At 53.8% G+C, this 15,656-nt stretch overlaps 1 protein-coding gene across 1 annotated transcript; it reads right to left on the reverse strand.

Moving 5' to 3' along the window:
* Positions 1-416: 416 nt before the first annotated feature.
* ARX (aristaless related homeobox) lies at positions 417-14,129 on the reverse strand. The gene is made up of 6 exons (XM_034949850.3): positions 14,000-14,129; positions 12,288-13,350; positions 9,667-10,543; positions 7,010-7,055; positions 3,850-4,178; positions 417-1,642 (listed from the first exon to the last, which is right to left on the reverse strand). Exons 2-6 carry the CDS (start codon positions 12,481-12,483, stop codon positions 1,402-1,404), a joined length of 1,689 nt encoding a protein of 562 aa, XP_034805741.1. The 5' UTR covers positions 12,484-13,350; positions 14,000-14,129; the 3' UTR covers positions 417-1,401.
* Between the last annotated feature and the right edge of the window lie 1,527 nt (positions 14,130-15,656).

Here is a 15,656-nt window from a genome sequence, read left to right on the forward strand (position 1 = left end):
ATTACCTGTCATCTCGGACTGCGCACTTCACTTCCTGGCTACGTGGCACTTTCCAACAGCTCCCTTCGCCTTCCGAGCCAAGACTCCCGCTTGCTTCAAATTTCTGACTCCACCGTCAACAACGCCCACCATCCACCCACCCATCCTGGAACCCACCCCACCTCCGTGGCCCGGGACCCCCAGCTCCCGCTGTGACACGACCCGGGAGAGCCCAGGTGCGCGTGGAAAGTACCGCGGCGGCGTCCTTAACCTTCGTAGGAAATCCGGTTCCCTTTGAGGATCGGATTCAAACCAGGGGCCTCTGCCAGGAAAACGCGTGTGCAGATAATCCCAGGAGATGCCTGGACGCTGGAGCCCACCCTTGACTCCCAGGGGGTGGGGGTGGGGGCTTCTACTGTCCCCTCAGCGCCTGTATGGAGCATTCACACTTCGTTTTGTTAAACATATAATTTTTTTATTTTGAGCGTGACACTTCTCCACTAGATAGCAAGGAAAAGTGGTAACAATTACACATTACACAAAAGTACTGTACCATTGCCTTTATCTTGAAGGTTTCGGAAGCCTCTACAGTTAATAAGTTAAATAAAGGGCTTGAGTACATAAATATTTGTCTAGGAACCCTACCGTATCTACAACACAGTAAGAATCTACGGGAGGACAAACTTTTACCATACCACGCTGAGTGCAATTGCGTTATAACATTTCAAATATACAAAGCTCTGTTCTTTTTTTTTTTAATAACAATGGTATGTACAGAATCAATAATCACAGTTTGGTGACTTCAACAGTCCATATTCTAGCAGAGTATTTCCCTTTGGTTTGATATAAAAACCTTGGTTGGTGTATGATAAAGAAGAGAACAAGAACAAGACGCCCCTTTCCTTTAAGTGCACTGTTAGCTATCTTACAGGCTTGCATTTGCTTCCCGGGCCCTGGCTTCACGCTGGGGCCCTCGCTGGGGAGATCAACTTCGAGCGCCAAAATGCTATTTAAAAAAAAAAAAAGAAAGAAAGAAAGAAAGAAAAGAAAGGCTAAGTGGGGTGTCAGGAGGAAGAGGTTGGGCTTTTTAAATTTTTTACTTCAATATCAGGCGTCTGGGGGAGAAAACCTCCCCGATATTTTCAGGAAAGTAAGAACAAGAGAGAGTGGATGTTGGAGTTGGAGCGAGGTTGGCAGTAGCAGGGGCAGGGGCAGGGGCGGGTGGACAGCCAGCCGAGGAGGTGCCACGTCCCGGAGCGCCGAGGGCTGCCATGCCCGCATCCAGACTGCTGTGAAGGCGGCTGCGCTCTCTCAGTGCCGTCTCGGGAGTGTGCTGGTCCTCTGTTTCCATTTGGTCTTGAGTGGTGCTGAGTGAGGTGACCTTTCGGGGCGCGCGCGGGGCGCGGGTGTGGAGGGCAGCCTTTAGCACACCTCCTTGCCCGTGCTGGTGCCCGGCAGGATGTTGAGCTGCGTGAGCTGCGCCGCGTGCTCCTTGGCCTTGAGCCTCAGCGCAGCTATGCTAGAGGCGCGTCTGTCTGCGGCCGCAGTGGCCGGGTCGGCCAGGGCGCCCGATGCCACTGCGCCCTCCACGGCGGGTGTGGGCTGTCTCAGGAGCGCGGCCGCGGTCGACGCGCTGGTCAGGGGGGCCATCGTGGAAAAGAGCCTGCAGGGAGAGCAAACAGCGCGGTCATGGCCTCGGGAGCTGTGCGCGGCGCCTCGGGCAGCGTCTCCCGCCGCTTGTCGCCGGGGCAGCTGAGGGGCGCGGTACCCACGGGACCCGGATGGGCCGCGGCGGGGAAGTGGGCAGAGGGCGCGGGCGGAAGCTGGACCCCGCAGAGAGGGCTTTCCTGGGGCAGGGAACCGACTGGGGGGAAAAGACCGAGTCCAGATATTCCCCGAGGGGCCGGGCCGGGCCGGGGTCCACAGGCCAGCGTGGAGACCTCAAGCCCCACGGCCCAGTGGCGTGGATTCGGTGGTTTCGCTTAAACGGACGGTTTATTCCAAGGCCAGGGGCTGCAATGACACTATCTCCCAGGAGAGAACGCGGAAGGAGAAAAGGAGAGGAGAGCAGAAGAAGAGACGGTGGAGGGTGGGAGGGGGGAGGAAAAAAAGACGGAGAAGGTGGGATTCCAGCTGCCCGGACGCACGCCGCAGGCTCTGAGATCTCCCTCCGGCTCCTTGGCCCGGGACTTTCTGCGCCCTGAAGAAACAGGCCTAGCTCGCCGGCCTCCCGGGCCACCCGCGCCGCCGCGGCCGCCCTTCCGCGCGGGACTCAGCTACCCGCGTCTGGCCAGCGCCTGCGGGTGAGAGTGAAGGGCGACCGCCTGTTGATTTCGGCTCCACGGGCGGGTGTCACCTGCCAGCAGCCCCACATCCTGGCGCGGCGACCCCAGCTGTCTTCCCCGCGCCCCTGTAGCCTCTGGCCTCAGGGAGCCCCCGACCCACGACCCTGGCGCGCGGCGCAAGGCGATGCCCAAGCCTGGGACCCACGCCAGCGCCACCGCCTCCAAGCGGCGACCGAATTACTCCACGTGACGCTTCCACCCCATGCACACAGCACCGGGACATTAGCTGTGGCCGGAGCCGCCCGGGGCCACCGGACACCACCCCCACGCCCACCGCCTTGGAGCGCCCGCGAGCTTTCCCGACCGCCTCCCTGAGGGGTCTGGCTCCAGGCCCGCGGGACCAATTGCGGATTTCCAGGGTTAGAAATGAGCCCACCTGGGCTCACCGAGCGCCGCCTCCTTCTCCCAAGCCCACTGCTCACTCCTCGCACCACCCCAGCCCAGACCCTCTTCCAGCCTCTCCGAATCTCGCAACTCGGTCCTCCAGCCACGGTTCGCCTGGGTTTACAAGTCACTTGTCAGAGGGAAAAAGTGGAGGGAGGGGAGAGACAGAACTTTAAAATTTTTCTCAGAAAGAAATGATAAAGTGTGACCCGGAGGTGGCGTAACATGCCCTGGTTCCATTAGGTAAACTGAGTCATTAACTCTGCTTCAGTGCGCTCGCTGTTTATTTTATTGGTTTGTTATAAGAAACTAAATTTACTCCGAGTCTTAATTTTCTGTAAGATGATTTTTTGTTAAGCAGCTGCGCAGTTGGATGAATCTATTATTTCTTTGTTCTCCCAAAGAGTGATCATTGAAGCTGCATCCAGTTTTATTTTCACTGCGCTAACACAATACATCCCTCCTTTGTTTCTTTGTCTGTGATTATACAGACTTTTTATTTCCTCATTCGATGTTCATTAAAGAAAGGGAGTTATAAGATGAACTGTTTCTTTTATTTCGTTGTCTTGTACTGCCGTGTAGATCGGGGCTTGCACATATGGGGGTGTCGTTGGCAGCGGGTCACTTGAGTGACAAGGAAGATGGAGTCTGGGGCAGAAGAATGAATTCTGTGCACCCAGAGGGCCTGGTGGCTCCAGGGCTCCCATGGGGATCAGGGCTGTGTTCCTCAGGCTGCCAGGTTGGGGGGCATAAGGAAGAACTTTTGCAAAACTTAAAAAGTCGTCCCTGCTCTGTACCCTACACCTGTACATATTTGCTCGCTTACCACCTATGGTGGGACTTGTTGCAGCCTTCAAATGGTACTTTTACAGCTTTCATTCTCGGTTGTCACGGTTGTCGTTACTGCCACTGCCTTCCCCTTTCCCATTAAGTTCCAAGTCAATACCTTCAAGACCCACATTTTTTTTTTTTTTTTTTTTTGAGGCTCAATTAGAGAGTATTTTCTTTGGCTACAGTCTCTGAGGTTGGGTCAAAGAAAAAGATGTGTGTAACCCTGTTTGACTCCTGCCTCCTCCCTGCCCCCAGCCTCTGTGTGTATGAGAGACAGACAGACAGACAGACTTCCGAGGCTGCGCGTTACCTGCCGAATGCCGGGCTGATGAAAGCCGGGTGTCGGAACACTGCCGCTCCGAGGAAAGTGCTCAGGCCCAGCGGCGCCCCGCTGGGCGGCAGGCTGGCCGAGCCCGGAGGCGGAGGTAGGCTCGGGAAGGCGGCGGCGGCGGCGGCGGCAGCGGCAGTCCAAGCGGAGTCGAGCGCCGGGTGGTGCGGAGGGAAGGGGCTGGCGTCCAGGTAGGGGCTGAGCGGGTGGGTGGCAGAGAGCGGCCCCGGGAAGGGCAGCCCAGGGGGGTGGGTCTGCGCGCCTGCCTTCTCCCGCTTGCGCCACTTGGCCCGACGGTTCTGGAACCAGACCTGCAAGGCAGAGAGAGCCCAGGGTCGGCGCGGCTCGGCCCGGCGGGCGCACCGGACCCGTACCCGTCCCTTCCCTTGGCGCGCTGCGGGGCCCCCTTCCTTTCCACCGCGGCCCGCGCCCACCTGCCCCTCTTTGGCCTCAGGTTGTTTTCGGACGCGTCTGGGGCCAAATGAGCAGTGAATAGGAGCCGCAACTTCAAGTCAGCAGGAAACAGGACAAGCAAACCCTTTCTGCCGGCATTCCACCTGGGCCAGTTTTCCAAGTTTAAGGAAAGTGATTCAGTGTGTTTAGAGTTGGGGAAACCAAAGTTTAAACGTCTGTGCTGACGCTTGCTAGGATCTTTAGGCAGGTCACTTAAACCTCTCTGAACCTCAGTTTTCGAATCTGTAAAATGGGGATAATAAAACTTCACTCATAAGGCTGTTATGAGAACTGGGTAAAATAAGGCAAGTGAAAGCATGCATTCAATGGTGACTCTAGGGAATGGGCAGCCACCAAGAGATGAGGGACATGCTTGTTTTACTGCATATCAGCTATTTTCACCTATTTCAGATTTACGCAAGAGCTGGCAAAATTCTTGCTCTGTATGGAAGAGGAAAGTGGAAAGATAGTTCATTTATTCTTTCCAGAAACATTTATTGAACACCAAAGAGCACTATGCTGGGTTCTGGGGTTCAGAGAGGGATGAGAGGGAGGGAAGAAAGGCTCGAGTTAATTAGCAAGCATACATTTCAGGGGGTCAATCCTCTATGAAATGAAACAGGGATACACAACCTGCTCTTGGCAGGGGATCCCTGCAGGACCCAGTTCTATGCAGGAAGGCACTGACTACATGGATGAAGCAGGCAGCAATACCTGGGCGCATAGAAATCAGAGGGCATGATAGGTGTAGACTTTTCACATCTTCAGAGCTAACAAGTCTTTTATTTCCTTTTGGAGATGTGTTTTAAATTGGTTATTTAAATAAGATAGTTTTAGGCTTGGAGGGAGGTTTTCAGCCTGAGGTATTTTCCTAATTGCTAATAGAAAGCGGTTTTAATGGAGACCTTTACCTGAAACATGGCAGCTACCATCATCTAAAAATAAACCCCAGGAGCATGAAATTATTTTTATGTGACCTGCTCATCACACCCACAGCTGGGAAGATATGCTCCTTCTCCCCTGAAGGCATTAATATTTTTAGGGCTGGGTTTATAACTGCACACAAGTCTGAAAATTAAGAATGAACTCCAGGGCTATACAGAGTTATATTAAAATATAATGTAAATTATCCCAGAGGAATATATTTTAAAATGTGAAACACATCCATATTTTTCACATCTACACACTGGGGCTTGTTGTTACCAGCACTAGCATCTAAGCTTGGTTTGACTTCTAGACAGCCCCCCAGGGCAAGAAAAATCAAGAATCCAAATCGGTCAATTAATTCCAAGTCTGCCAAAAGGGGGCCCATTCACACCATTCCACAGCCTTCAAAATAATCTATTTGTGAATTTCAGAAACACTTCAGTGTGGAAACCCAGAGGCTTGAAAAAGTAAGACTGTAGATGGGACCGGACTGGGTGGGCAGCTTTTGTGTAGCCAAATCTGTCTAGACAAGAATATCCGCCACTCCTTGATCGCAGTGAAAGAAGAAGGGGAACTGGGGGCAGTGGACTCAGAATGCCCTTAAAGAACGTGGAAACCTTTTTACAGACAGATCGTCTCTCCCGGCTCAACTGCAATTATCAAGATGTCCCCCTGCAATTCCTCATTATTGAATTAATACCTCTGAGGCCCCCCAAAGGTAAACGAAAGGACTCTAATAATTCATATTCACTTAATTACATCTTCTCCAGTGAATAGGGGGAGAGGAGAAAGGGAGGGGGCGCTCTCTTTCTTTTTAAAAGTTATTTAACTTTCCCACGACTCGTTCCCCTGAGCTGAAAATACGGAGTTGCTGTCACATCTCTGTTTGACAATGGAGAAATGTGTCAACAGAAAGGAGGGGACAGGCCTCATCATTAGCCCTCTAATGCAAGAAGCTGTTGTGTATTAAATGAGCCATATGGAATTTATTGTGCTTTATCAGCGCTTGATTTTGACTGTAAAGTGATTCACTCAGCTCCTAACTCGGGGACATCTGTTTTCTGTTGGCCATCGGGGCTGCTCAGTGTTGATTGTCTCTTTGGTTATGAGGCCTGGGTTCGGAAATGCACTCTGGTATGGGGCTGCAAACACCTTTAATAGCATTGCACTCACTCCCTATTAGATCAATGTGGGTTCATTGCTATAAAAAATGGGAAATCAAATAGCATTAGCCAGCTCCTTGTGCGGGGCGGAGGGGAAATCAAACAGCATTTTGCCTTCAAATGGCCCTGTTTGTTCTAGCACTAAGTGGGCTTTTATGAAGCCCGATTGGAGACTTAATCGCAGCCAAATACCTGCTTGGAGCTGAGCGGATTTGTCTAACAACCAAATCCATGCTCCATCCCATTATTTCAATCAGGAGAAGTAGATCGGTGGATTGTTTCCTATAGGAGCTTTGGGGCTAGGGGGTCCCAAACTGCAGTCTCAGGGACTCTAAAGCCCTTGTTCTGATCCTGGACTCCTTCCTTGGGCTCCCAAACCCAGAAACCTCCCCCTTCCACCTCCCATGTCTTAAATTTTAAATATCTTTGTGTGTGAGAGAGTGCTTGGGTCTACTTTTCTGATCCTGCTTCTCTTGGTTTTGTGAAGGGGATCTCACCCCCCCCCCACACCGCCCCCCCCCCCACCAGCAACCCATCTCTCTCTCTCCCGCTGGCCCCCAGCCCTCCTCCCTCCCTCTTCCCTCTGTTGTGCAGCTCACCTGGACTCGGGCCTCGGTCAAGTCCAGCCTCATGGCCAGTTCCTCCCTATAAGAGAGCAACACACAGACAGGAGGTCACTGCAGGCCCCAGCAATGCCCTCTCAGCTATTCCCTCCTCTATGGCAGGCCTACTCCACCAGGGTCTCCCCTGGCTGCCTGCCCCCCACCCCCAAACATATGGGCATTACCATTCCATCACCCCCTGGAGTGCCAACTATTTGACTGAAAATGCAAAAACACGAAGCACATTACCAGATATAGGATATTATCTATTATATCATACTACATTCGTGTGTGACAACCAAGGGTGGCTTCTTGAGTCTCTAAGTCTACAAACCTGGGTACACAGGTTCTCTCTCACTGTCTTAAGCCAGAGGTAGACAACACACACACACATACACACACACACACTGCTTATACCCTGTTTTGTCCTAATATTAAGTGGGATAGGAACTCAGCACTTAACTAAGAAAATATTTTTCTGTCCTCTTGGTTTCCTTCTGCCTTCTTTTTAAAAATTTCTCTTCCCTCCTTCTTCCTTCTTCTCTTTCCAGCTCTATGCCTTTCCCTCCATCTCTCTCTCCCCCGCCTTCCTCCCTCCATCATCCCCTTGGGTCACACTCCCCATTACCCTCTGCAGGTATGTTAAGCTTGTTAAGAGTTCAGTGGGGTAATTTTTCGATTAAACAAAATTCTGCGCACCTCCTGACTCCAATGCCCACTACAAACCCTGCCCATCTCAGGGGAAGTCAATTTAACTGAAACCCTACCCCATCATTGCAGTTATTACTGCGACAATTAAGGCAAATAGGAAACCATTAAGATGCTGTAAAACGGCTTACAACCTGTTTACCGAAAATATGACCGCGCCGAGAATAATTGGCCCTCCGGCTCGCTAATATGAAAGAGCGGGGGCCGCCGAAGCCTGGGACCTGGGGTTGCCCTGCCGGTAGGCCCCCAGTCCACACCTGAAACTTCAGCACCAGAGGTAAACCGTCTCCATAAGTGCCCTCCGTTGCCGTTGCCCCCAGCTACAGTGGGCATCAGCAAATCTAAAGCGGCACTCCAGGCTGGCTCAGGGCCGGAGCCAAGGGGCTCAAACCCCTGGGTTGGAAAGAGGTGGGGGTGGGGCGGGGAAGAGGAGCTGCCCCTCCTCGTGCACTTCGGTCCTCCCCCGCCTCTAAGCCCGCCAGAAGCTAAGAAAGGGCGGACGTGGATGCCAACTGACACCAGCTCAGTTTCTTCTTTGGAAATACACACGCACGATAAACGCAAAACGCTGGTCGGCCAATTCGCTATTTGACAGCACACATAGGTTTTTAAACTTATTTCCTTTTTTAAAGATAAGGAAAGGACTGGGTGACACAGGGGAAGACCAAGTGTAGCCCAAGGGATGACCAGGTTTAAGTGCCTTTGCCTGGCATTAAGTCCGCTCTTTTCTGTTTCTGGTTGGGAGAGAGTTAGGCAATTGCCAGGCCAACTACATTTTGGAGTAGCTCGGCCTCCCGAGCCCTAAGCAGCGATTTCTCCTCTGGTTCAAAGGGGCGGGCAGCATTCCCCTTCTAAAATGCACATTGAAAAGCTGCGCACGTCTCCTTCGAAGGAACTGCCCGCGCTTGACAAGCCCCGCGCTAGGCAGTCACCGATCCCTTTCTCCCCCTCACTGGGGGACGTTTGCCCTAAGACTGGCTCCTCGCCTGAGCTGAGAACTTGGCCTTGGGGTGGGAGAGAAGGACCCCTACCCGGGCCGGCGCCCCAGGTGGTGAATAAGCTGGGGCCGAGGGTCCAGTCATCACACAGGCACATGTTTCCCAGAAAAACAAGTGGGAGGTGGAGCGTGACCAGGTCGAACACCCGGCTTGGACACTGATCCAAAGAGAAAATTCCCCCAACTGCTTTGTCTACTCCCTGCCAGGCTTCCAGCAATCATTGTCCACCCGGTAAACCCGTTTACATTAAACGCACGGTGGGTTTAATGTGTGTGTCAGGAGAGGACAGAGAGTAGAAGGGGAGATTCTGGCTGGGGCCCCTCAGGTGTTCAGACACCAAACACTGCCCAGTTCTGACTTCGTTTGGTTATTTCAGGAGTCCTGAAACGACAGAACTCGGATCTTTTTAAAGGCCTTCTCCGCTGGCACGGGCTCCAGCTTCACTGCGAACTGCGTAACTGATACCCACCAGGCCCCTGGGGCACCAGGCGGGGGTGGCGAGCGCACAGCACAGCGACCAAAAATAGCCCCTGCTTTGCTCTGTCCGCGGACAGCGCTTCCTGAGCCTCGCCGGGGACCTAGCCGGGACCGCAGCTCCGGAGGCCTTGTGTCTGTGCCCTCTGCTGTGCGCGCGTCTCCAAGGTGGCGCTTTCGGGCGCTCTTTGGAGAGGCTGTTTCTTTTCCTCTCTCTAACTAAAACTTGTAATTTGAAAACATTAGACTGCAACGACCTTGGGAAGGAGATAAACCATTCCAGCCTAAACTTAAAGCCCGAACCGGGGTGGGGGTCGGGGGAGTGGGTAGTTTGGGTGAGCAAGGGTGGGTGTGTTGGGAGGGCGCTCTTCCGCAGAGTCCAGGAGCCAAGCGTCTGCCCCGCGGCCGGGGCCCCTGCCAGCCCGCTGTCCCTCCCTGGGGCCCGCTGCGACCGCGACCACCCTACGCGCATACCTGGTGAAGACGTCCGGGTAGTGCGTCTTCTGGAAGGCCCGCTCCAGTTCCTCCAGCTGGTAGCTGGTGAACGTGGTGCGGTAGCGCCTCTGTTTGCGTTTCAGCAGCCCCTCCTCCGAGTCGCTGCCCGCAGAGAGGCACACGCTGTCCTCGCCGTCCTTGCCCTCAGCGTCTTCCGGGTGCAGCAGCAGCTCCTCCTTGGGTGACAGCTCCCCGCCCTCTGTGGCCACTGCAGCGGCAGCTGCTGCGGCCACGGCGCCAGTGGCGGCCACAGGACAGCGCCGGGGCTCCTTGAGCAGCGCGCGGGCGTCGTCCTCCAGCAGCTCCTCCTCGTCGTCCTCCAGCAGTTCCTCTTCCTCGTCCTCATCTTCTTCGTCCTCCAGCAGCTCCTCCTCGTCGTCCTCGGTGCCGGTGCCACCACCCGCAGCCGGGGCGCTGCCCGGGCCGCCGGCCACGCCGAGGCGCTCCTCCGGGTGCGTGACGCCCCCCGGGCCGCCCAGCTCGTCCAGCGCGGGCGGCGGCGGCACGAAGGGCGCCCCGTTCTCGCGGTACGACTTGCTGCGGCTGATGCTCACCTGCGGCGCCTGGCTGATCTTGAGCGTGTCCCAGGCCGCGGCGGCCGCGGCCGCGGCGGCCGCGGCGGCCCCTGCGCCGTCCGGCCGTTCCCCGGGCCGCGCGGTTGGCGGTGGCGGCGGAGGGGCCTCCCCGCGTGGACCCGCCGTGGCCGTGGCGGCCGCTGCCGCCGCCGCCGCCGCCGCCGCCGCCGCCGCTGCCGCACCCTGAAGGAGGCGGCCCCCGCCCGGGCCGTACAGGCGCCGCAGCTTGGGCGGCAGGTGCAGCTCGGCCTCGAACGGGGCGCTGCTGCTCTTAGGGGAGCCTGCGGGCAAGGGAGAGCTATCAGCCAGCCGGCCGGCCGGGGAGTCCCAGCCAGGGCTGCTGCCGGGGCCCGCCCGCAGTTGCTCCCCCAGTGCCTAGGCCCAGGCGTGCGGGGACCGCGCACCACCAGACTTCGACGCCTTGGCCTCTTTCTCCACTTTTCTTGCTTTTTCTTTTTCTTTCTTTCTCTCCCTCTCCCTTTCTCTGGGTTCCTTCTTTTTTCCCCTTTCCTCTCCCTTCTTTCCTTTCCCTCTCTCACTCTCCCCCTTTTATTTCCTATCTTCCTTCCCTTATCTATTCCTCTTGCCCCTGTCTCCCTTCCTTTTCTCTCCTTCCCTTTTTTCTTTTTCTTTCTCCCCCTCCCTTCTTTTCCTCATCTCTCTTTCTCCTTCTCTCCCCCTTTCTTTCTCTTTTTGCAGGCTTTCTCTCCCCTCTCTCCTTCTTTCTTCTTTATTCCTTTCTCTTTCCCCTTTCCTACTCTCTCATTTTTATTTCCCTTCCCACGTCGGGGCAGAGGAAAATCCGAAAACATTCTACAACTTTAAAAGAAAATCACCACTATCCTGAAAACTTTGCGCATGACCTCTGCCCGCTGCTCCACCACGAGGGCAAGGGTTGGCAAGAGGGGTGCAGCCCTGAAGGCGACCGCTGCGGGGCGGGGTGGGGGGAAGCGGCTCTGTGGCCCCAAGTGCAGGCCGCGCCCCAACAGCCCACAGCGGGAGAGGGTAGGGGGGTCTTCTTGCACAAAAAGGCAAAGAAAAATCATCCTGGCAAAAATGTTCTGGGAAAGGTCTGGGGCAGAGAGGGAGTGGGAGTGCAGCAGGCGCAGGCCGCTCCTTCCTTTTGAGGAAGCGCCTGGCATAGGTGCCACTGCAGGCTAAAAAAAGAAAAGAAAAAAGTCAATTTTATTTAAATGCCCCCTTCTCAACCGTCTACTCCTGCCATCCAAATTGCGCTATGGCCGGACCGCTGGTTTTTGGATTTTAAAAGAAACCAACAGTTCTTTCCTTTCCCTGCGACACCTCTGCAGCAAGCTCGAGGCGAAACTTGAGGATAACAGGTTCGGGGTAAAAGGACATTTGTTCTGGAATTTTTAATTTCAGAAAAAAATAAAATATTTTAAACAGCTCGTCTATTTTAAAAAATAAAATAGCAGAGAAAAAATTAGCATCCAGAAGTCACACATTTCATACATTTTAAATACATTAAGGAGCATTTGGAGAATCCCAGGAAGATGTTTTCTGCAAAGCTTGGGTTTAAAAGGTCACAAATAATCTGCAATTAAAAAAATAAAACCAAAACACTGCATATACAGAAATCTTCCAAAGAGGAAAGGCCAAGGCTCACTCAGCCTGGAGACCCCGATTCACCAGCTTTTGGGCTTCTTGTCTTCATCAAGTTGGTGCTACAAGGGTCCACCGGCCATCTACTGTTTCTGACCTGTCGCCCCTCTTCAGAGCACACCCAAGGCCACCAAAAGGGGCATTTAAACAACCTAACGATCAACACCGAAAAGCTAAAGGTTCCCTAAGCGAAAACGGGCCTTTTTCTGGAAGCAGGGAGGGAGGGAGGGAGAGACAGCCCTGGCTAGATATTTAACGCTCTTTGAGGCAGCAGGCCTCAGAGTTATGCCCTCTCCTTCCTTCCTCTCCAAATTGACAATTCCAGGCCACTGGCCCCCGAACACCAAACATCCAAATCAGGGCCCAATGCCCTTAGTAAGTGCCTGACGGGAGCATCCTTACCTTGCACGGCCTTTTCCGGGTCGGCGCGGCTGGTCAGCGGAGCAGGCAAGCTCTGCGCGGCTCCCAGCAACCGCATTTTGCACGGGCTCCTCCGGCCCAGGATGCTGTCGATGCAGTAGGAGGAGAGCAAAGTTGGAGATTTACTTTTGCACTCGGGCCTCTCGGAGCAGCCCTCCTCCTGGTACTGATTGCTCATGGCTGGGGCTTTTTCCCAGGGCGCAGAGAGCGGATCGCCGGCTGCCTCTCCCGGAGGGTGGGATGGATGGGTGTGTGTTGGGGGTGGGGTTAGATAGCGGGTTATAACGGATATTATTGCGATCTTTGTGCCTTTCTGCCTCCCTTGGTTGCCGGCTGCCGGCTCCCGCCCTGCCCGCGGCCCGAGCTCGCCCTCTCCGCGCTCAGGACAAGCGGTAACAAGTGTAGTGAGCAGCGGGCGCTGAGCTCTGGAGTCTCTCTCCTCCACGTGCTGAGAGGCGCCCTCTGATTGGCTCTCGCCAGAGGCCGGGCTGCGTCGGCCTGTGGGCGCGGCGCAAAGCCCGGACTGGATTCCAGAGGGGCAGGCGGGGGTGGGGGCAGCGGGCACGCACCAGAGCCAATTTTCCTTTTCTTTCTTTCTTTTTTTAAGTTACCAATTTTCTAAGTCCTCTATCCTCTTCCTGCAGCTCCTCCTTTGACCCTTTAGTGTTGGCCGAAGTTCTAGCTTATTGGGATGCCAGGCCTGTGAATGCCATCTGGGCGGCGTGCGCCCCTTCCACCAACCCGAGGACCTCGCTCCCTGGAGGCGAGGCCTCGAGGCTCACGTTCAGACTCACTCGGCACTTTTCAAAGCCGATATTGGGCTCCCAGGACACCGCCTTGACCTCCCTGGCGCTCAATTGCCGTCCTCTCTAGGCCGGACGGGCGTCGGGGGGCCAGGGTGACCGCCCCAAGCAAACATCTGCCGTCTGGGAGTTCGCTTTTCTCTTGCGGCCCAAGGCATTGCGCTGTCTATCTTCACCCTGAGCCCGACTGTGTCTCTCTTGTTTGTAGCGTCCCCCAACCGCTCTCCTCTCCGTTTTAAACTCTGGAATGGGAAAAAGCCTCCTTACAGACAAAGCTCTGCCATAGGCGCGCGGCCTTCCCTAGAGCATTTACTGGGTGGGAAGGGACAGGCGAGTATCAGCAGCGAGGAGGGGCGACTGGGGACGAGTCTGGGGGCCTCCTCTTTCTCCCTGGACTCTCTTCCCTCTTTCCCCCACAAATTCGTATCTGTTAGGCCGTCACCCTGAGGCTGTTCACCTTCCAATCGCAGCTAGGGAGCAGAACCCTCAGGGATCCCTGACCTCTCCAGGGTGGAAGGAACCCAAATTCGGCTGCAGCCAAATCTAAGCGTCTAAAATTATGAATTCTCATGACCTGGCTCCCTTGAGCAAAGGTGAGAGAGTGAACCTTAGAGAGAGCGCCTTTCTTCCCAAACAGTTTCCAGCGCCGAGAACTAAAACCCAACTCCAACTGATGTTGGGTCGAGCCTGGGCCAGCATGGACGCCTTCCCTGCCTGGGTGCAGGTTCCCAGGGATTTCCAGGGGCCCCAACGCTGGCAGAATTGGGGCGAGGGTGGTGGGTGAGAGAGGGGCCAGGGAGGGGGAATCCACGCCGGGTTTTCCTCTCTCAACTCCCTTCAATGTGTCAAAGAGAAAAGCATTTTACAAAGGATTATACTTGAATCACTTACAGTCAGTATTTAAAAATACAAGGATGCATAACTGGGATTTTTTTTTCAGCCATAAACATCTGCATAACTCTTGGATGCTGGTGGGTGGGTAGCAGACAGATCGGGCTGCCTCCGCAGGAACCTTCAAGACAAAACTGGGGGGAGGGGATGAAGGGTTGGGAACAGGCACATTAATAATGCGAATACTAATACTGATACTACTACTACTATTAAAGACAGGACAAAAAGAATTCCTCTGTCCCTCTCTGTCTCTCTCTCTCTGGCTTTTAGCTTAATTCTCATCCGTTTTTTCTGCACTTGGATGATGGGGCGGGCTGTGGTGGGGAGCGGAGGAGAACCCGAGCCATCGCTGACATTTGATTTTCCTTTAAGCCCTCTCTGCGATTCCAAGTCACCTGGGATCTCTCCTTGCCTTTCCCGCATTCTTCCTTTTCCATCCCCACCAAGAGTTCGGTGTTTTTACACCGTCCGGTTCAGCTTTAAACTAACATTCTGCGCGCTGATTTCCTCCCACATTCCCTCCCCCGGCCCCGAAAGCCCATTCCAGGCGCGCGGGTCTCATCGCAGCCAAGAGGAGTAAAGACGCTTCGGTTTCCTCCTAGCCTCCAGCCGCGGACCCTCGCGGGCGTCCCTGCGGCTTGGTGGTTGGGAGAGACGGAGGCACTTTTCCCTCCCCGGCGGGCCCCGCGTTGGAAATCCACAAGACCCGGCTGCCGGGTGGCTCAGTGACTTCAGAGTCGGCTCCGCACACGCAGGGAGTGGGCTGAAAATGAGTCCAAGAAAGATCGTGTTAAACAAAAAGACAAATGCACAAATCATTTCTGAGAGCCCAACGGAGTTTCAACTCTCCGGGTGGAAGACTTCTTTGCCTCCATCCCCCCTCCTCCCCCTTGTGCAGCTGTTCTTCTTTTAAAAGAAGTCGGACTTTCTGCTGGGGTGTATTCTAATTTTAATCATCCACTGTAAAAGGGGAGGTTAACAAAGAATTTCTGATTCTGACTTAATGATCCCTGGAATTAGATCTAATTCTATTAATGGAATATAAAGTGTTTTCGGGGGAGACCTGTGTGAAAACACTAGTTTTATTTGTTCTGTTATTTTATTTATTTTTGTTATTTTCTAATCAATCTTCCCAAGTGAGGATGCTATTGGGAAACACGTCCATTCACCTCGGGGAGAAGGGCCTGACCTAGCTCACTCTACACCCAGTGGCCCTGAGACCACCTTTGTCACAATCCAATACCCAACTTCAAAAATCTACAATTAACTTTTGCTATTTCTAAGAGATTAAATTTAAAAAATTACAGAAATCTTTTCTAAGGTGCTGGGTGGAGAGACATAAGACTATGCTGTGGTCTCCACAATGCCTAATCAGGATATGGGACTATATATATATATATATAATATGTTATTCTATATATCATTTTAGAAACAAAATTATGCGTCTAATATCTAGGAAGAGGGTAACTGATGTGTTGAGTGGGCAGACTTTTAAGAATTGGGCTATAGGATTACGTATGAAAGAACTTACAGTTTAGCCCAATTTAATTTTACTTTGCCAGGAAAACGACACTTCACTTTCTTTTTGCCTCACTTTTACTCACTAATCAAAAGTAATTGCATTTTAGTGATAATATCATTCTTGTTTGTACTTCGT

This window comes from Pan paniscus, chromosome X (assembly GCF_029289425.2).
Source record: "Pan paniscus chromosome X, NHGRI_mPanPan1-v2.0_pri, whole genome shotgun sequence".
Taxonomy (NCBI): domain Eukaryota; kingdom Metazoa; phylum Chordata; class Mammalia; order Primates; family Hominidae; genus Pan; species Pan paniscus.

What these genes read in the sequence shown, in the direction of transcription:
- ARX (XM_034949850.3), bottom strand. Translation starts at nt 12,483, where the DNA reads ATGAGCAATCAGTACCAGGAGGAGGGCTGCTCCGAGAGGCCCGAGTGC. An exon ending in TGACCGAGGCCCGAGTCCAG is followed by an intron (nt 4,179 to 7,009) that starts GTGAGCTGCACA and finishes TCTGCCTTGCAG; the next exon opens with GTCTGGTTCCAGAACCGTCG. An exon ending in ATCAGCCCGGCATTCGGCAG is followed by an intron (nt 1,643 to 3,849) that starts GTAACGCGCAGC and finishes CTCTCCCTGCAG; the next exon opens with GCTCTTTTCCACGATGGCCC.